Source organism: Chiloscyllium punctatum, chromosome 31 (genome assembly GCF_047496795.1).
Source record: "Chiloscyllium punctatum isolate Juve2018m chromosome 31, sChiPun1.3, whole genome shotgun sequence".
NCBI classification, from domain to species: Eukaryota; Metazoa; Chordata; class Chondrichthyes; order Orectolobiformes; family Hemiscylliidae; genus Chiloscyllium; species Chiloscyllium punctatum.
In genome coordinates, this window is record NC_092769.1 from 66,831,527 (window position 1) to 66,853,957 (window position 22,431).

General features: G+C 42.6%; 1 protein-coding gene across 2 annotated transcripts in view; it reads right to left on the reverse strand.

The window, feature by feature from the left end:
* Positions 1 to 1,956: 1,956 nt before the first annotated feature.
* The window catches only part of yif1a (Yip1 interacting factor homolog A (S. cerevisiae)), a 29,197-nt gene continuing 8,722 nt past the window's right edge, over positions 1,957 to 22,431 (reverse strand). Inside the window, exons 4-8 of one of the 2 annotated variants that reach the window (XM_072550912.1) lie at positions 15,908 to 15,992; positions 14,504 to 14,561; positions 8,824 to 8,979; positions 5,446 to 5,539; positions 1,957 to 3,614 (exon numbers count right to left, since the gene is read on the reverse strand). In XM_072550912.1, the coding sequence (XP_072407013.1) occupies positions 3,462 to 3,614; positions 5,446 to 5,539; positions 8,824 to 8,979; positions 14,504 to 14,561; positions 15,908 to 15,992 (546 nt within the window). In that variant the 3' untranslated portion in view covers positions 1,957 to 3,461. Of the gene's footprint in view, positions 3,615 to 5,445; positions 5,540 to 5,565; positions 6,437 to 8,823; positions 8,980 to 14,503; positions 14,562 to 15,907; positions 15,993 to 22,431 lie in introns of those variants that run through there. The other variant, XM_072550913.1, reaches the window with a different exon arrangement.

Consider the following 22,431-nt stretch of genomic DNA (forward strand, 5'->3'; position numbering starts at 1 on the left):
CTAACAAGTCAGCATCAACAAAATTACTTTATATCTACACTGGTCCCACTTTCCAGCATGTGGCTGATCGTCTTCTGTGTTATAAGATTGTGTGCTCATCCTTTTAAAAGGTTGCCGATCTCAATTACCCCACACCCACTAGGCAGTACATTCCAGACTTCTATTACCCTGGGTGATTATTTTCCCCTCAGATCCCCTCTAAACCTCCTGCCTTTCACCTTATATTTACGCCACAACGTTATTGATCCTCTCAATGCTGCTCAGTTTTATGTATCTCAATCAGGTCCCCTTTCAGCCTTCTCTACTCTACAAAATAAAATGACCTGAACATACCCAGCCTTTCATTTAAGCTATAATGTTCCATCCCAGATTAAAGTGATCAGAGCTACACACACCACTTCAACTATGGTCTGATCAAAGTTTTGCATAGCTCCGACATAACCCTTGCCAGAGATACCACATCCTTTTAATTCATTAATGGGCTGTGGGAAGTCATTGCCCGGCCAGCATTTATCACCCACCTCTCATTGTCCTTAAGATGCCTTCTTGGATTGCCTCAATCTATTTGTGGAAGTGACCCCTCAATGCTATTGCGGAATTCCAGGATATTGACCTAGCAACACTGAGAACTGCAATATATTTTCAAGTCAGTATGAGTGGTTTGGAGGGAGATTTGCAGCTAATGGCACTCCCTTGTATCTGTTGTCCTCATGCTTCTACATGGTGGTGGTGGTGGTAGAAGTAGCCTTAATGAATTCCAGTAGTGCATCTTATAGATGATACACACTGTTTCTATAGCTGACCGTGTTGGGAACATTAATTGCTGCACTTGTGTGGCACAAATGCTACTTACCACTTATGAGCCCAAGCCTTGCCAGAGGAGTTGCAAATGGTGCTCAACACCGTGCAATCATCAGCAAACATTCCCTTTTCTGACCTTATGATGGAGGGAAGGCCATTAATGAAGCAGCTTGAAAATGGCTTGTCCGAGGACACTACCCTGGGGAATTTGTGCAGAGATGTCCTGGAGCCAAGACAACAGACTTCCAGTATCTTCCTCTGCACCAGATATAACACCAACCAATGGAACTTTCACTCTAATTCCCACTGAGTCCAGTCTTGCTAGCATGCCTTGATTATGCCACACTTAATCAAATTCACTTTGGGAATTTAGCTTTTTTAAATCCATATTTGAACCAAGGCTGGAATCAGGTTCAGAGCTAAGTGGCCCTGGCAGAACCCAAACATGGTGTTCGCGAGCTGGTTATTGATAAGCACTGTTTTGAAGGCACTGTTGGAATGACCCTTCCATCACCCTACTGATGGTTGAATGTAGACAATGGAGTGGTCATTGATTAGCTCATTGATACTCAGTAGTGGCTAAGTACAACATCTACAAGGTGCGCCTCCAGTAACTCACCAACGGTCCTTCAACAGCATTTTGCAAACTCGTAACCTCTCCCACTTAGAAGGGTATGAGCAGCAGATACATGGAGACACCACCACCCACAAGAGCCCCAAATAAGCCACATACCATCCTCATTTGAAACTATATTAGCTATTCTTTCACTGGCGCAACTCCAATCCTAACAGAACCACACCTGTACCCAGACAAGGATCGCAGTGGTTCAAGGTGTTCGCTCATCACCACTTCCCCAAGTGACAATGTGGGATGGATCACAAATGTGAAAGTTGGAGTAAAAGAAAACGCAGCATCCTTAATGGCCATTGTATCTCATTGATGTCCACAAATGATTTATTAAATGTTATTAATTTTCCCCCCACTCATGGCCAGTGGACTATTAGGCAATGAGCAGAAGCTTTCTAACTGGGAACCAGTGTGGCTCTGTTTTCCACGAGACAGGGACCAACCAGTGAACAGCCATGAAAGAATGGAGTTGGCAACCCAACTTGCAACCAACATTGGAAGTAATGAAGAGTATGACAACAAACAGGTTTAAAACATGATGCATTCTATTTATTATTTACAGAGTCAGCAGCAGGGCAATGATTTAAAACACATTACGTTTAGAAAACACTGCAAAGATCAACTGGTGGGAGAGGTCCTCCATTCATTCTCAAACCAGCAAATGGTCAAAGAAGCCACAGGTTGATTAAAATAAAGCGAAGTTCCGTGTCTGTCATCTGCTGTACTTATGGGACTAATGCCCATTTACTGAAAAAACAGTAATGGTGGTAGCCTGCAGGAGAGGTTCAGGAGTCTCTGTTCTATTACAGCCTGCTTGTTAGGGAGGGACATTCAGTTTTATTGCCACTGCTGATGGCTGGGAAGTAACAGCTGAGCTGCGCCAAAGACTCTAATACACTGTAGCTGCCTAGAATAGCTCTAGGAGGGTGTCCAGGTCGGTTTTATCCTCTCTCCTGAATCACTAAGCCATTTCTCTAAGCCACGAACAGCCATGCCTCTCCAAGGCAGGAAACACTCTCAAATAGCAGATGCAGGAGTGGCTATCTGGGGTGATGGCTGGCTCCCAGCTTCAACATAAAACTAAAATTTCACAATATATTAGGGAAGTTGCACCAAGTCACCTCTCTGGACATACTGGCGATTTTATTAAAAATTAGACCAAGGTGTTAATCAATAGTATTGTGGTAGTGTAGGACTTTTTTTTTTAAGGCACTTCCTCCTCCAACAGGAGGGTCAGGGAAGCAGGGAAGGATGGTGTTGGAGTGGAAGATGAGAGAGAATGCACAAACGGATAACTGGGAGAATTACTGGTACTGTACAACTCAATTAGGCCAGGATGTCAGTTTTATAAACAGTATCAGCGAGTGCTGCAACAACAGCATGGGCACAATATGCTGCAGCATCTTTTTGTCATTTCTTTTATTGAGGCTTGGATTGTAAGGCTGGGTGGAATATCTGGGGCAAATGCAGCCTTGGCTTAAAGTATTGCTTCAACATGTCAGTGTAACATTGAAATATCAGCCTCTGTTATGTATCCTGGAGTGGGGCTTTTAATCAAAACCTTTTGAGGGGAGTGTGCGATACAGATGGAGTAAAGATTTAGAGTAGAGCGCTTTGATTCTTCTCTTGTTCTCATGTCTTTCATGTTTTCACAGCCATGGTCTAAATGAGCAATAACTCATGATGTGAGTGCAACTCTCCCAAACTTTCCTGTACACCAGGATAAACACCCTGTACAATAAAAGTCCTCACCACAGCAAACTCATACTTCATTCAGACAGCATTAGAGACGGTACCCCTGTCTGGAATTATGTACCACATACAGCTCTGGCTGAGGCTGTAGAATTCTGGTTTCAAAGTAAACAAGTGGAACGTTTTTGGCACTCCTTTATAAACTGCTAGCATCTTCTGAGGAAGGGACCAGCTTAATATTGTGCAATGATACATTGGGATAGAATGACAAAACCCACAATACTTGGCACTCTATACACCCCCCCCCACCACAAACCCTAGACTACCACCTCAGTATCCCTCACCGAATCAGGTGAACAGTCAGCCAGTAAATGATGAGAGGCTGAAATGCAGCAACAGCCAGGGTGACGTACATCCGTAGTTGGTTCCTGGAGCTATGGCTGGAAACTCCATCGGAGGTGGAGGACAGGACTTTCATTCTCAAGGAACGGACCTGTGGAGGGGGCAAGGTGGGAAGGGAAAGAGAAAGAGAGAGTGAGAGTGAGACTGCATGCAATGTGGTACCAGCAGTCTTCAGAGAGAGTAGTTCAACAAGCATGGAGAGATGCTGGTATGGACAAAATGACGGAGTAAATTGAAAACTCATCAGTGCGAACACATTATTATATCACTGAATGAAAAAGATGTACTGTTGAAGATTTTTACCTTGCACTAATCAACATAGAATTGCAAGAATGCAAAATTTTAAAGGGAACAATTCATATTGCATAAGGAAAGGGTACCAATTGGTCAAATTGGTGACCACAGAGTGTGCACAAGGGAATAGGTGTCCATCATGCTCTTGTTTAAGTCAAAAAAAAAGTGCAAAGTCTGGATGTGTTCATTGTGCCGGTAGAGGACAGGTCCCTGCACATGAATGTGTGTAGCTTCTAGCAAGTGTAAATAAGCTACATGGAGAGCCTGAAAGAAATATTAAGTTGTTGTTAGCTTAATTCTAATACACTTAGGATTATCTAGCAAGTACTATCCAATCACAGAACTACATCTAACATCAGACATTAGGTCCGGAGTGTTCAAAGCACGGCCTAGTTGAATGCAGTCACCACAAAACGCCAGAGTTATGTTTCCTAATATGTCTGAAATTCCATACATCACATTACTTATTTCTAGAGCAGAAATAGTGTCTTTGACTTGACCACAACATCCTGGACATGGAAAATAGTTGTTAATGCACTGGAGCAATATGAAATGACTCGCTTTTCCAGTTGCTTAAAGTACATTATAATGGCCTCGAATAACTGGTCCTTTAAGAAACAGTAGAGGATTTGAGGTGTGAAGTGTGGCATGTACAGCCTGCTTGGGAGGAATTATTAATTTGTTGATTCCCAAACATCTCTACCACTGGCAGTTCACCTGCTCAATGAAGTGTTAGAAGGGATATGGAAATTTTGCTTAAATTTGCTCAGTGATCTTGAATGTACTATCAGAAAGGGTGGTAGGAAAAGATTCAATAGCAATTTTTGAAAGGGAATTAGATATACATTGTAATATGCCCAGTCACCCTTTCATTAAGGCCCAAGCAGCATTTTAGTACAGTACTTTTGGAGCAGAAACAAGAAAGATAGAAAAGAACATTCCAGTTACTCTAATTCACTTAGACGATGAGGGTGTAGTTGGCTAGGTTAGCATTTTATTGCCATTCCCTAATTACCCAGAGGGCAGTTTAAGAATCAACTACATTGCTGCGAGACTGACCATGTGGGCCAGACCAGATAAGGATGGCAGTCCCAAAAGAACATTAGTGAACCAGATGTGTTTTTCTGACAATTGACAATGATCATCATTAGACCCTCAATTCCAGATTTTTTGTATAATGGAACTCAAAGTCAACAATCAGCCATTTGAATCCAGCTCCCTTGAATACTATCTGGGTCTCTGGATTAATAGTCTTGTGATAATACCATGAGGCAATCGCCTCCTCAGTTATTCCTACTGTTTGATGTTTCAGGTAAATAAAGACAACACATCCTAGTGGACTCATTTGTAGTTAGTATTCTAGTGCCACTTTATAATCTGGAAATTTCTGAAATCCAGAAACAACTTGGTTATAAGGATGCTGGACTGGACAAGTCGCAGTGTGTTTCAATGCAAGATTTTAATAAGTAGCCTGAAGGCTAATTGAAGAACATTTCAGTTCTATGATTAGTTAGCCATTTCATTATTGTTATCATGAGGGGACAGGGAGGATGGGGGTAAGACAAAAGGAACTGTGAATTTTTTTTTCCATTTCCTGAGAGGCAAGAGAGCACGAAGGAGTCACTTACTAGGAAGAACATGATGGCGCAGGATGTCCAAGCCAATGCCACATAGTAACCATCTCGCCCAAACAATAAGCCGGCTAGAATCGTGATTATCATCCTGAGGGAGAGAGATATAGGAACAGACCACTTTACCAATGATAAACATTGACCAGAAATGAGGAATCAGAGTGAGACAATCTGAAATCAAGAGGTTAGGTTCCTGTATTCTCATCAAAACAAGAGAGGAGAGATTGAGGGAGTGAATTACTGCCAATTCAAGAAAGGCCTGCATTTCCACTGCACCTTCCACAACTGTAGGATATCTCAAAGCATTTTACAGGCAAAGTATTTTAAGTAATCACTAACATAGGAAACACAGAAGCCATCCTGTGGTACAGCAAGCAGCATTAAATAACCTGTTTTTGTAATGTCAATTGAAGGATAAATATTGGCCTCAGGATACCAAGGAGAATACCACCCACGACCCCTTCCTTACAATTGTGGTCATGGGCCTTTTTACATCCATTTGAGGATAAATGGTACCAAGTTTTAACATCTCATTTAAAAGACAGCACCTTTGGCAGTGCAGATCCTCTCAGGAATGTGTAAACCTACCAGCCTAGATTGTGCATTCAGATCTCTGCAGAGGGATTCAAAACCATAGCATCCTAACTCACACCCTTGTTAAGAGACTTTATCGAACTCCAATCACTCTGCAATATCCTGCAAAGTAGAGGATATTTGGCACCTTTGTAATACAATCCTCACTTACCTACACAGCATTGAAGAACATTTCATTTCTATTAGTTAGCCATTTCATTATTGTTATCATGAGGGGACAGGGAGGATGGGGGTAAAAAAAGGAACTGTGATATTTTTTCCATTTCCTGAAAGGCAAGAGAGCACAAAGGAGTCACTTACTAGGAAGAACATGATGGTGCAGGATGTCCAAGCCAATGCCACATAGTAACCATCTCGCCCAAACAATAAGCCGGCTAGAATTGTGATTATCATCCTGTACTGGTATCCCAATAAAGAGAAATCAGTGGGAAAGAGACCTCAGAAGCAACACGGAGTCACACAAACTTACTCTTTATCCAATTACAACTCACCAGGTTACAGCAGCTGGTAGTTGAACTTGGGCCTTTGTAGCACATAAAAGGGTTCAGTATTCCTGCTTCCACAGTACAATTGTACAAGTTACATTTAGCCCATTGTGTCAGTGCTGGCGATAGCTCCTTGGTTGGAACTGTTCACTCTGATCTGCTCACAATCCATATTACTCCTCTTCAAAAATCCGTAATTTCTTTTCCTCTCTCATGGTGGCACTTAGTGTCATCACTCTGGGGAACGTGGGACAGCTTCTAAAATACAGGGTATTTCCTACAGAGATGGTTACTACGTGGCATCTCTTCATCACCTCTTACACCTTGCAACTGGACCATGCCTTTCACTCAGAATCTTCCTCTATCCCAACCCTTCAGTCTCTACACCTTGGCATGTGGTAGTTTTGCCTCTCAGGTTTTTGGAAAATCCACTGAGAATCCAATGGAAAATCTAGCCAACCTCCAGGTACATGACACAGAACCAAGATATTTGTTGCAACAGTTTGTTTGAGGAAACACGAGATTCAAGGCTGCACCCTAATCTGCAGATTATGGCAATAAATTACTCGAGCTTTGCTCTCATGATTAGATTACAAACCATGTTTGTGTCTCGTTCTCATACACTGCTCTGTGCCATTGCCTGCTGTGGGTTGGCACAAGAACTGCAATTACACATTCACTGCGGTCTCAGACTGATGTTCTATCTCTGTGTTGATCCCACTTGAAAGTGCGAAAGTTTGAATCTGTGGATGCTGTTATCTTTTATTGAAGGGAGCTGAGGTGGCCAAGTGCAAGTGAGAGAGGTGCTTCTTCATTGCTGTGGTGATGGCCGCAGCAGTGACCCAGCAGCAGCACGTAACGTTTCCCTCTATGAACACACTCTTGAAGATCACTGGGTGCACCAATTACTGTGACATTACACCATCCTAGAGTATACCACCTTGTAAAGTGATATTATACTCCTTGGCAGCCTACAAGACTAGAAGACGTGTATGCAGAAATAGGCCACGCAGCTCATCAAGTCTGCTCTACCATTCAATGAGATCATTGTTGATAGGATTAACCTCAAAAGCACACTCTTGCCTCCCCCCACCCCATCACCCTCAATTCTTTCAGTGATTAAAAATCTAGCTCAGTCTTGAATATACGTAACAACCCATCCTTGCCTGCTTTCTGTAGTAAAGAATTTCAGTTTCATAAGCCGCAAATTAAGAAATTCCTCCATTTCTGCTCTAACTTGATGACTTCTTTCTGTGAGATAATTCCATCTAGATACTGGACTGTCCCACAAAGGGAAAGAATCTCTCCATATCTACTCTGACAAACCCCCTAAGAGTCTTGTACTTTTCAATATGGTTGCCTCTCAAATCTTCTAAACACCAATGAATACAGGCCCAACCTAATCAATCTCTCCTCACAAGATAATCCTTCCATACCTGGGATCAACCTACTCAACCTTAGACTACACCTAATGCCAGCGTATCCTTCTTTAGATAACTGCCCAACATTGATTACGGTAATCCAAATGTGGTCTAACTAGTGTCCATGTATAATTTTAGCAAGGCTTCCTTGTTACTATACTCCACTCCCTTTGAAATAGAAGCCAACATTCCATTTGCTTTTTGTGTTTCCCACTGAACCTGGATGCGAGGTATATGAATGATGGCTCCAAAGTGCTGCTGTGCTATGGCTTTCTGCAGTCTTTCTCCATCTAATACTCAGCTCCTTTTTTTACTTCCTGTCACCTCAAACTTCCCCACATTACATTTAGTCTGGCAAGCTTTTGTTCACTGACTCACTCTGTCCACCTCCCCCAACAGACTGTATGGGTGTCATCCTCAGTACTTGCCTTTTGTACCTGTTTTTGTGTCATCTGCAAAGTTGGTGACAATGCACTCACCTTCCTCACCATGTCATTAGTATATATTATAATGAACGGTGGCTACAGAACTGATCCCTGTACGCCACTGGCCACCATGCTGAAAATGACCCCAATATCCCAATGTATGATGTTTAATTAGTTAGCTAACCTTCTACCCATACTAATATTGTTTCCACCACAGTGGGCTCAAATCTCTAAGTAGCCTAATTTGTGGTGCCTTCTCAAACATCTTGTAATCCAAATATATTAAATTCACTTCTTTCCTTCTATTTGTTACCTACTCAAAATATGCCAGGCATGATTTCCCTCATTATACCTCACCTTACATGATGCTATTACACTGACCCCATTATAACGGTCCAGCATCACAATGTGTACAATAACACAGTGGAACAGGCCCTCGCCAGCACTTACCCGACATACTTATATCCACTGTAGGCAATAAGATCAAACGTAGTGAGGTCTGTATGTACTGATATCAAGTACAGTGCGAGGACAAGGGCTAAAACTTCAATAATGATCCATACCAGAGCAGTACTGGCACACATTCCCAGCACCTCAGGAGAAAACCTGAAACACAAATACACACAGTCTTATTACCAGAAAAACACATCACTACAAAATATAACATTCAACCCCACTATGCACGAACGCAACAGACCCATGCCCTATCCCATTCGCCCAATGAATCAATTCCTTTCTCTGTAACTCCTATCGTATACAATTGCCACAGACCCAAATACCATTTGTGGCTGTGGGTTTCTGTAATAAGTCCATATAAATGTTTAACAGAAACCACTAAATAGTAAGAACAACTAGGTAGGAGTAAGAGTAGTGTAGAGGATGTAAAGAGGCTTCAGCACAATTTGGATAAGTTGAATAAGAGGGCATACATGGAAGCTGAAGCACTACATGGATAAATATGAAGCTGCTCATTCAGACAAGAAAAACAAAGACAAAATGCCAGAATACTGTTTAAATGCTAATATATTGGGAAATATTGACATACAAAAGGAACCTAGGCTTCTTTTACACCAGTTACTGAAAGCAAACACACAGGTGTACCAAGTAATTAGGAAGGCAAATGATAGGTTAGTCATTACAAAGAAGATTTGTGGTATGGGATCATAGCATGGGGACATAGCCTGTGCATGTCCAATTGTGTGAAGTTTTCATCTACGTATCCAAGGAAAGATATTGTTGCCTTAGAGGGAGGGTAGTGAAGGCTCATCAGTCCAATTCCTTTATGGAAGGTTTCCCATTTGGAGAGAGATTGGGTTGACTGAACTTATATTCATTAGAGTTTAAAAGAATGTGTGGGGAAACTCACTGAAACGTATATAATTGAAACATATATAATCCTGAGAGACTGAAGAGGGATAATGGTCCCTTGGTGGGGGGGGAAACCGGAGGTGGTGAACAGGGGAGAGGTGTCAGAGAAAGAGATCACAATCTCAGGAGACATGGTGGGCCATTTCAGACTAAGATGAAGAGAAATTTCTTCACTCAGAGGGTACAAACCTGGGGAATTACCTACCACAAAAGGCCGTTGAGGCAATGTCACTGAATATACTTAAGAAATTTATAGAAGTCAAAGGTATCAGGGGACAACCAGAGACAGCAAGGTGTTGCAACAGAGAACTGAGTTTAGCCATGATTGTATTGAATGGTGGAGTAATATCAAATGGGCCAAATGGCCTACTCCTGCTTCTATTTTCTATGTTTGCAACACAGCCGAAGAGTGAGGCAGAATAAATTGGAAAACGATGGGTTGATAGATACCACTGAATATTTTTCTAAGGAGACAGGCAGGCAATGAACAGCTTGGGTGAGAAAGATGGGCCACATCTGTGAAAAGGATACAGTCGTATAGAGTTGAAGGAATTGTCCTGGCCACTAATATTTAACTTAAAAATTAAAATTTTCAAACACATTACCCGGTTGCACTGTTAAGATAAAATCAGTGTTTTGCACACAGCTGCAGTTTCTGCAATTTTACATCCACTTCTCCACATCCCCTGACAGTGCAATGCTACACAATGCCCTCAAATCAAGTGTAACACTACTATCCACTGGCACACAGCAGCCAGTTCTTTCCCCTCTGCCATGGAACAAACTAACTTCCTACAACAAACAATTCTCTTCTCCTTGCGTAGCCTTTTCCCTATGTGTGCCACCCTCTGCTCCCAACAGCTTTCTGACCTTTACACACAACTATCCTGCAGCAGCTGGATTCAATGTGGATGTTAGCTGTACCTTTTCTACCATGGAGCTTTTTGGAACCTGCACAAATACAGGCATACCCAGGACAGATCCCACTGACTATATCTGTACTGCTTCTTGCTGGTTCAAACTAGAAAACATTATCGCTGGTGTTTCCCTTCTTCAACCTCTCTATCACCACGTCTGGAGAGAGGCCGTGTATTAACACTCCCTCCAAGCTGGTGTGCCAATGCATGTTTCTGCTTCCAGAGGTTGCTGCCCCACATAGACCTCAGAGGTCCAGGCAGCAGCAAGAAATATTACAGGGAATGCTGCTGTGCACCAACATCTATAAACCCAGTGCCTCCTCACAATAACCTTAATTATATTTCCTCCCATTGGGGTTCTGTTGGGAAATACATCCCGCATCTATTTTGTTCTGTTGATTCAATATTGCATAACAACATCTCATGTTTTTATCTCAAACTTCAACCAAGGACTCCCATCCCATCAGTACTGCCTTTGACAACATGCCCATTCTATTTCTCACACTTCAGGCCCTCCTGCAGTCCCTACCACACTCCCACATTGAGTTACAGAACTATACAGCACGGAAACAGACCTTTCAGTCCAACCCATCCATGCCGACCAGATATCTCAACCCAATCTAGTCCCACTTGCCAGCACCCGGCCCACATCCCTCCAAACCCTTCCTATTCATATACCCATCCAAATGCCTCTTAAATGTTGCAGTTGTACCAGTCTCCACCACATCCTCTGGCAGCTCATTCCATACACACACCACCCTCTGGGTGAAAAAGTTGCCCATTCGATCCCTTTTATATCTTTCCCCTCTCACCCTCAACCTTATGTCCTCTAGTTCTGGACTTCCCGACACCAGGGAAAATACTTTGTCTATTTATTCTATCCATGCCCCTCAATTTTGTAAACCTCTATAAGGTCACCCCTCAGCCTCCGACGCTCCAGGGAAAAAAGCCCCAGCCAGTTCAGCCTCTCTCTATAGCTCAAATCCTCCAATCCTCGCAACTTCCTTGTAAATCTTTTCTGAACCATTTCAAGTTTCACAACATCCTTCCGATAGGAAGGAGACCAGAACTGCACACAATATTCCAACAGTGGCCTAACCAATGTCCTGTACAGCCGCAACATGACCCCCCAACTCCTGTACTCCATACTCTGACCAATAAAGGAAAGCATACCACACACCTTCTTCACTATCCAATCTACTTACGACTCCACTTTCAAGGAGGTATGAACCTGTACTCCAAAGTCTTTGTTCAGCAACACTCCCTAGGACCTTACCATTAAGTGTACAAGTCCTGCTAAGATTTGCTTTCTCAAAATGCAGCACCTCGCATTTATCTGAATTAAACTCCATCTGCACTTCTCAGCCCATTGGCCCATCTGATCAAAATCCTGTTGTAATCTGAGGTAACCTTCTTCACTGTCCACTACACGTCCAATGCAAACTTACTAACTATACCTCTTCTGCTGACATCCAAATCATTTATATAATCCTCAAAATGGACTTCTCGTCCTCTTCATTTTTTACCCCAGCAGCCTCCAGAATAAGTGAACAATCCACTGATACTTTACCACCTGCAGTATGATACCACTACCGACCATATCTATCTTTCCTTCACTCTATATTCAATGTCACAATGGGTCTGTTCACTTCACAACATACTAATTCACTCCTCTTTCACCCCAAATCCTGCTTTCCGTCTCATGGCACCTTCCTGTGCAATTGCAGAAGATACACGCCTGTCCTTTCACCTTCTCCCTTTGCACTTCTGGGCACAAAGCACTCCTGCAAAGTAAATCAACGATTTACTGGTACTTCTAATTTAGTACAATGCACTCAGAGTTTGTGATGCAGCTCCCTCTAAAGTGTCCAATCTGCATTTCACCTCTTCAATGTGTTTGCACAATATCGCCAATCACTTGTCTGTCAAACATCTACCCACTTGCCATGTCAATTCTTCATTCGGATCTGATCATGCCTCTTACAGTGGCACTTTCGTTTAAGGATAACATTAGGGAGGATATTCCTGGGAAAACACCCAGTAAGGTTATATGGGTGGAACTCAGAAATAGAAAAGGGATTATCACCTTACTGGGATTGTACTATAGCTTCTCCCCCCCCACCCCCCGATCTACAAGTTAAAGTTCTAAATTGGAGGTAGGCCAAATTTGACAGCATTAAGCAAGAAGTTTCAAAACATTGTTTGGGCGAGGTTATATGCAGGTAAAAGGATGGTTGGAAGGAGGGGGAGGGGGAAGGGGGTTTCAAAAATGAGATAATGAGAGTCCAGGGATGGGCGAAAAGCATTGCTAGTAGGTATAGGGTACGCTGGATGACTGAAACATCAATTGTCCTGCTCCTCGGATGATGCCCTTCCTGTTGTGTTTTTCCAGCACCCCACACTCTACTCTGATCTCCAGCATCCGCAATCCTCACTTTCGCCACACAATAGGATGGATGTAGAGAGGGTGCAAACGAGGTTTATGAGAATGTTGTCTGGATTGGAGGGTATTGTCTATAATAAAAGGTTGGGCAAACATAGATTGCTTTTATTTGGGTGTCAGAGACCAAGGGGTGACCTGACAACAGTATATAAAATTATGAGGTGCATGGATTAAGTGGATAGTTGGAATATTTTTCCCAATTGGAAATGTCAAATATTAGGGGGACACAGGTTTAAAGTGAGAGGGGCAGGTTTAAAGGACGTATGCTAGGCAAGGTTTTTAAAAAAAAATACAAAGGGTGGTAGGTGCCTTGAATATGCTGCCAGGGGTGTTGGTAGCAGATATGTTTAACAGGCTTTTAGACAGACACATGAACACACAGATAATTTATGAATATGAACCATATGCAGGCAGATGGGATAAGGTTAGAATGGTATCATGGTCAGCACACACATGATGGGCTAAAGGGTTTCTGCCATCATCATTCACAGCTCCTCCAGATCCACCACTTTCTTCAATTGTCCTATCAACAGCACCCTTTACGTTTTATCACTTAGTTTCCGCCCTTTCTAGTTGATCACACATATCCCTCCTCTCCCAACCCCTGCCATGTCTCTGTGCTCAGTTAAACCTGCTAGATTGTCAACATTTTGCCCTTTGGGCAAAAAGCTATCAATCTGGAACACCAGTATTATTCTTCTCTCTTTGCAGATGGAACTGAACCTGCTGAATGTTTTCAGCATTTTCAGTTTTACTTTTACAGCATGTTTTTGTTTAGAATTTCCCTCATTAAATATCACTTTGCTTCAATGCTGATCAGCTCATAGGCCTGTATTCTTGTTTAGTGCCTTAAGTTTCATTTGAGTCATTTCTACCAGTCTGAAGAAAGCCTCAGTGACCATCGGAACAAACCTCTTCCTCCCCACTCCTGCTGCCTTGTCACTCATGGGAGGAGAGAGAGAAACACCAAATAGGAGAGCAAGGAAACTGAGGGTTCAGCAACAAGGTGGGTTAGGGAGCAGGAGAGACTACAAACCAGAGGGTTTGAGAGAGGAAGTCTTTGTAGTAATCAGGAGGGACTGGGACGGTTGTGGTGAGCTGGAGGTTACTATAGTTCTTTTAAACTTTAAAAACACATTTTGAAATATATTTAATTTACCAACATAGTGATTTGGCAATATAAAACTTTCACGCTGCAAGATGTAACGTTTTAACTTATTTTTCCTGATAAGAAAAAAACTACAGCTTTTATATCGGTTTTAATAGGAAAATCTGGTTCATTTGAAGCTGTTTAGTTTTGAAACTTCACTAAAGTAACCAAAGTTGAAGTGAAGTGAAGATTTCCCACTTCTCTGCTAAAATGCTTTTGTAACACTACCCCAGATGGCAGTGAAATACTGACCTCTGTTGGATGCCCAGTGCCACCCCAGCCAACAGGATGTATGTAATAAAAGCCATAGCTGAAACAGAAAACCAAAGACAGCAGTCAGCTCTGGAACAATAATTCTTCATCGCTACAGCGCTGTTAACACACAACATCCCAAAGTGCTGCACAGAATGATTCCAAAACACAGTATGGCATAGAACTACGCAAAGAGATATTCAGGATGAAGCCCAAAGGTTTGGTTGAAGAGGTAGCTCATAAAAGAATGTCTTTGAGAAGGAAAGGAGACAGAGAGGGGTTCAGGCAGGGAATTCCAGAGCTTGTGGGCCAGGTAGCAAGACACAGCCACCAATATTGGAGTTACAGAAATTGGGGGATGCTCAAGAGAATAATTGTCAATTACTCTGGACAGCCCAATGCTGTAGAGTTGGATCACGTAGCACAAATTGTTCACTGTGGACACTGACGTACAAGTCAAACCCATTACCAGGGGGATTGGATTAGGGGAACACATTCCCACCCTACTAGAAGAGGGTTATTTACACACTGTGGCAGCTGGGCTGAGTTGTGGATAAAGAACATCATATCCTGAACCATGCTGAATGCCACACTACTGGTCCACAATCAAATAAAAAAGGGCAGCAGGGAACTACAACCCAAGCTGCCATTTTAAACTAAATTGTGTTTCTGTTGAACTGGAGTGACAATTGCAGCCTTAACACTCTAGAGCTAATAATGCGCCAGCACTGGATTTAGCAGAATTTGTGACCAACTGGAAATCTGTTCTAACTGCCCTAGACCTTCATGTATGGTCGATATACATTATACTTGAAAATTGACATTTATGTTACCCACACAGTTTTAGAAAATTTCCTTTCAATAAATAATGAACACAGTTGGGAGGTGCATTGTAGAACGACATACCCAATTAGTGGCCATAATAGGTAATGACGTTGTGATGGTTGATCTGGTTTTCAGTCTCACCACTAGTGACCTTGGTATATATATTTTCTTAAAGTTCATTCAGGGGATAAGGGTTTGGCCGCCTGGCCAGCATGTATCGACCATCATTAGTCACCCTTGAGAAGGCTGAGAATCCACTGGGGTACCAAGGGAGCACTGTTGGAAGGGTCACATTTGAGTTGATGTCTTGTCTGCACTTTCATATCCCAAGGAATAAAAGAATAGAAGAGCTCTTCCAGTGACCCAGCCAGTATTTTGCCCTCATTAGTCATTACCACATTGGGTCAGAATTTGCAGAATGCAGAATGCTTGTCATTTTTCCTACATTGCAATACTTGCAAAGTGTTTATTGGTTGTTGAGTTCTTTGGGAAGCAGTGATTGATACAGGCATTCTATAAAAAAAGGTGAATGTTACCATCCCAGACTCGAACCAGAAACACACCACGTTACACACTCACTTGGAATGTACAAGTCTGGAGCGTTCGCATGAAAGTCCTCTCGTGGGGTCAGTCGTGAGTCAACACGGTATCCAAGCTCCCAGTTCTAAGATGAGAAGGAAAGATTTCAATGACAGTCTGTGTCCTAGAGATTTCAGTTCAAACTTCAAGTGGATGCAATGGTTAAACTATAAATGTCGCTTTGCTGCCTGTCTTATTAACAATACTTGCTGTGTAGCCTATGTTGTGCACTCTCTCGTTAAACTGTTCTAAACACTGGACCTTAATTAAATAACTCCACACATGTCTAAACAAATGGTAAGCCTCCTCAGGTCCAAGATCCCGTAATAGAATGGAACAGAGGGACATATTTGGCATTAAAGCATGAAAAATACTGAACAAATTGTTCTGTCCCTAATGAAAATCCTACTGTATTATATACGAAAATCTGCTGGCAGGATGTTGATTAACTCACTCCCAGTTTTGCTTTCTCTAGGCTCAAACCCCAACTCACTTCAACTTACTCCAGGAGATCTGAGGCTCTAAATTTCTGCTAGCCCTGCAACACAGTAGCGAGGGATGCGCTCTTGTCACAGGTGCCATTTTATAACCAACACCTTGCCTGCCTTCCGAGGCCAACAGGGACCTGTTAATTATTGAATTAATGTTTGCCAGGTTTGCTAACTGACTGTTCCATCTTTCCACACGAAAAAAAGAGAGATCAATACTCTGATGTCCTTTGGGTCAACCCAAGATTGCAAGTCCGTGTTCATTTAGAAAGATGATAGAGCTTGTATTTCCATATCACCTTTCTTGCTTGCAGGACATTCAAAGTGCTTGACAGCCAAGGAAGTACTACTGAAGCGCTGCAAAAAAATAGGGAATTCCTGCATAGGAGTGCCAACCTAGGTTGAGAGTGTGGTGCTGGAAAAGCACAGGTCAGGAAGTTCATTCCTGATGAAGAGCTCATGCCTGAAACATCGATTCTCCTGCTCCTCAGATGCTGCCTGTCCTGCTGTGCTTTTCCAGCACCACACTCTCGACTCTAATCCCAAGGATCTGCAATCCTCACTTTCTTCTAGTTGACGTCAACCTAGGTTTCAGGGCTTCAGCCCACAGTCTTCTTGATCCGGTCGGTGATAATAACGAAGACGTGACTTGCTTTTCAAATGCAAACTACAAAATGCCTCTTGGTGGCAAAGATAGGATTTTCTCTCAACATTTTGCTGCCAAGCGCAAGGATCCATCTAACTGGTAGTTCAGTAAAGGTGCTTACACCCAAGCCTCAGAGAACTGATGAGGTAGTCAGTTCAACTTCCCTGTGGCATCTCTCACAGACAGATAATTTAGTGCTGAGATATGCAGCATGCACATAGCCACTTGGAATAGTATTAAGACAGCCGGTTCGACTTTGCTTCGAAATCTTATACCCAGAGGATCTCAGCATGTTGGTCAAGCATCATTATAGGACTGGGCCGTTGGCCGTAATAATTATATGGCCACATCCACAAGACATGAAAGAGATCACTAATTATTTGAAACACAAAGTCAAAGCTAAGCAGATCACCCAAATGAAATTTTTCGTTAGTTGCATGCACAGTTAGCACAAATGGTTTATCGAAACGTCTGGTTAATAACCAACAGGTGACCTGATATTTGCAGGTGCTAATAACCTCATCTATACCCTCAGGTGAAAAATGGGGACCCCTGACCAGAGACAGAGAAACTTATTGGTAAGTTGAAACACTAGTCCAGTTTTAATGTTACATTTTTCAGGATCCCAGAAAGTCTGCAAATAAACTAAACTGGTAATAACCATAGATTAGATTAGATTAGATTACTTACAGTGTGGAAACAGGCCCTTCGGCCCAACAAGTCCACACCGCCCCGCCGAAGCGTAACCCACCCATACCCCTACATCTACATCTACACCTTACCTAACACTACTGGTAATTTAGCATGGCCAATTCACCTGACCTGCACATCTTTGGACTGTGGGAGGAAACCGGAGTACCCGGAGGAAACCCACGCAGACACGGGGAGAATGTGCAAACTCCACACAGTCAGTCACCTGAGGCGGGAATTGAACCCGGGTCTCTGGCGCTGTGAGGCAGCAGTGCTAACCACTGTGCCACCGTGCCGCCCATAGCTACACTACAGCTAATGTCAAGTCTGTCATAAGTAAACCGGTTTCAAAAGCCTATTTCTCTAGTGGATTGTTGTAATTGCCTGAAAAGTAGACTAACTTTGCTTATGGCAATCTGTTATTGCTGTGCTTTTCTCAACTCTACTTTGAAATCTACCATTCCTGTTAGAAGCCCCACACTTATTTTGTGAAAAGACATCAAAACCACCTCATGAGGTTGAATTGCCCTGCCCAGTGGAAAGACTATCTTTGTACTTCTGTACTTGAGATTGCGGACTGAAATAGGAAAAAGGACTATTTTAAAAACTTGCACTTTACCAGTGAGATTTCTGCACTTTACCAGCACTTGCGGTGGATACTGGGAAGTTATTTCTGTTAGTGGGGGAACTGTGACCTGAGGGCACAGCCTTAGAATTGGAGGGAGTCAATTTAGAACGGAAATGAGGAGACATTTCTTCAGCCAGAGAGCGGTGGGCCTGTGGAATTCATTGCCACGGAGCGCAGTGGAGGCTGGGACATTAAAGGTCTTCAAGGCAGAAATTGATTATTCCTTGTGAGATCAAGAATTTAAGAGCTACAGGAAGAGTGCGGGTAGGTGGAATTGAAATGCCCGTCAACCATGAATAAATGGCGGAGTGGACTCGATGGGCCGAATTGCCTTACTTCCACTCCTAATCTAAACACTGTAAGACCATAAAACATAGATTAGATTAGATTAGATTACTTACAGTGTGGAAACAGGCCCTTCGGCCCAACAAGTCCACACCGCCCCGCCGAAGCGAAACCCACCCCTACATTTACCCCTTCACCGAACACTACGGGCAATTTAGCACGGCCAATTCACCTAACCTGCACATCTTTGGACTATGGGAGGAAACCGGAGAACCTGGAGGAAACCCACGCAGACACAGGGAGAATGTGCAGACTCCACACAGTCAGTCACCTGAGGCGGGAATTGAACCCAGGTCTCTGGTGCTGTGAGGCAGCAGTGCTAACCACTGTGCCGCCCGTGTTGTTTGTTCATCCAGTGGAGAGACGTTTAGTTGCAGACAAGCTAGCACCAGGAATTGTGAACAGGATGAGATTTGGCCAGTAACAAGTAGCCGATTGGTCTATGACAAAGGCCATCTACCCACCACATTTACGTGATTGTTTCCAGGGTTGAACAGTTTTTGTGGGTCTGAATATCATGATCAGACATATTCAGACCTCTAGAAGGATCCTTGTTCCTCCAGTAAAGAAAACCAAAACACCTGAAGGGAGGCCAGATTATTTTCCCTCACCAAGTGCTGCAAACAGTTCTTTTAACTAATATGTCATAGCTTTTATACAATATGAGCTAGTTGTTCTGTGCCTCGTGCAAGCCAGAGAACTGAAGAGAAGCACACATAAGAACTAGGAGTAGTAGGAGTAGGCCATCCAGTTCCTCCAACCTGCTCTGCCATTCAATAAGATCATGGCTGATCTTATCATGGCCTCAGCTCCACTTACCCACCCTCTCACCGTAACCCTTAATTCCGTTACAGTTCAAAAAATTATTTTAGCTTTAAAAACATTGATTGAGGCTTCCTCAATCACTTCACTGGGCAAGGAATTCAATAGATTTACAAACCTCTGGGTGAAGTTCTTTTCAATTCAATGCTAAATCTGCTTCCCCTAATTTTCAGGCTATGCCCTTTTGACCTAGCTTTACCCACCAGTAGAAACATCATCGCTACTTCTGTACTATCTATTCCCTTCATTATTTTAAGTTTCTGAAAGATCCCTCCCATTCTTCTAAATTCCAATGAATATAACTCAGCCTCCCCTCTTAAGCCAACCCCCCCAACCCCAGAATCAACCTAGTGAACCTCCTCTGCACTCCCCCTCTAGTGCTAGTACATCCTTTATCAAGTAAGGTGATCAAAGCTGCATGCAGTACTCCAGGTGTGCACCTTGTACAGCTGCAACATAACCTCCCTGCTCTTAAATTCAATCCCTTTAGCAATGAAGGATGAAATTCCATTTGCCTTCTTAAATTACCCATTGCACCCTCAGACCAACCTTATGTGATTCATACACAAGGACACCCAGGTCCCCTCTGCACAGCAGCATGCTGCAACTTTTTTACCATCCAAGTAATCACCCTTTTTACTATTGTTCCTACCGAAATGGATGACTTCACATTTATTAACATTGTAGTCCATCTGCAAGACCTTTGCCCATTCACTTAAACTATGTCTCTAGTCACTGACTGTCAACCAGAAAAACACTCACTTATCCCACGCTTTCCATTTGTTAACCAATCCTCTATCCATGCTAATACATTGCCCATAATACCATGCATCTTAATCTAATGCAGCAGCCTTCTGTGTAGCACCTTGTCAAATGCCTTTTGGAAATCTAGATACACCACATCTACTGGGTCCCCGTTGTCCACCATGCTTGCAATGTCTTCATAGAATTCCAGTAGATTGGTTAAGCATGACCTGCCCTTCATGAACTCATGCTGCGTCTGCCCAATGGGACAATTTTTAACTGGATGCCTTGCTATTTCTTTCTTGATAATAGACTCAAACATTGCCCCACTACAGAAGCTAAGCTAACCGGTCTACAATTCATCCTTTTTCTATTACTTTTCTTTTAAAAACAGTGGCATATATTTGCTGTTTTTCAATTTGTTGAAACTGCCCCAGGATCTAGTGAATTTTGGGAAAGTATAAGTGTATTTGCTATTTCAGTCACCATCTCTTTTAGTACCCCAAATGCATTTCATCAGGGCCAGGAGACTGGTCTTCCACTGTGAGGACCAACACAAATACCTGTTCAGTGCCCTAGCCTATTAGTAATATCCCATTACTAAATCCCCCTTCTCATCCTCTAAAGGACCAATATTTACTTAGCTGCTCTTTCGTTTTATATATTTTTAGAAACATTTGCTATCTGTCTGTATATTCTGAGCTAGTTAGTCTCATAATCTATCTGACTTTTCTTTACAGCTTTTTTTGTGGCTTTCTGTTGACCTTTAAATCTTTCCCAGAGATCTTGGCCACTTTGTATGCCTTTTCTTTCAATGTGATAGCCTCCCTTATTTCCTTGGACACCAGTGGGAGATTACCCCTTTTCCTTCAGTCCTTCCTTTTCACAGGTATATACTTTTGCTCAGCACTTTGAAAAACTGCTTTGACAGTCCTCCACTGTTAGTCAATTGTCCCACCACGAAGTCTTTGCTTTCAGTCTACTTTAGCTAACTCCTCCCTCATCCTACTGTAGTCTTTGTTTAAGCACAGGACCCTGGTATTGGATTCTATCTTCACACTCTCTATTCTAAAGTCAACCATACTGTCATCACTCCTTCGAAGAGGATCCCTAACTATGACATCATTACATTATTCCAGCCTCATTACACAGGACCAGATCTATGATGGCTGCTCCCTCGTCAGTTCCATTGCATACTGTTCAAGAAAACTATTGCGGATATCTTCGATAAAACTCCTCCACGAGCAAGTCCTGGCCAGCAAAAAGGATCATCTCAGCAAATCCTGAACTAGCTTTGCAAATGATGGGGGAGTAGGTGAGCATAATGAGATTTTTAACTAACAGAGATACATGGCAAACACATAGCCAGAATCTGTATTGCAGAAACCTGGACCATTCTGTCATCCTGGGTCAAAGAAGACACGTAAATTGGCAAATTTGCATACCTTAAAATCTCTTAACTTTTGTGATGACTTCTGCAATACAGGGGTTTGATTTCCAGAGTGCTACCTCAATGAGCTGTGACACTGGGAACCCGGTTACATGCCTGAAACTTCTGGCTTTTGAATAGTTTCAATTATACAGCTTTGAACTCTTCTCAGACTGCTTTTAAACATCAGAACAGAGTAATAGCTCTCAGCTCAGCTACAGACTGCCTCATCTCCATCTCTCTTCTCAGTAATCAGGTGTGCTGCCTCAGAAGTGAACTCATTCCCAGGTTACAAAGATCACATTGACCACAAGATATACAAAAGCAGAAGTAGGCCATTTGAGTCTTGCTTTGCCATTCAATGAGGTCATGGCTGATCTGACAATCCCCAATTCTACTTTCCCACCTTTTCCCCATAACCCTTGATTCCCTTACTGATTAAAAAAATCTGTCTATATTATACATCTTTAATTGCACATGAACATCTGTGAAAAGGAATTCTGACAGTGCAGCCAACTGCAAATACCTTGACTCATATCAACTTACTGGACTCAAGGGAATTAATGTCCAAATCATATTTCTCTTTAATTGTGACTTCTCTTCCTTCCTTGTTCTGTGCATGCATGCGGTGAAGCTTAACAGGGTTTGCACCGTCTTTTTTTCAAAAAAAAATGCATGAAAGACAGTTTGCTGTAGGTCACTTAGAAATGAAACTTCAGAGGGTTTAAGAAC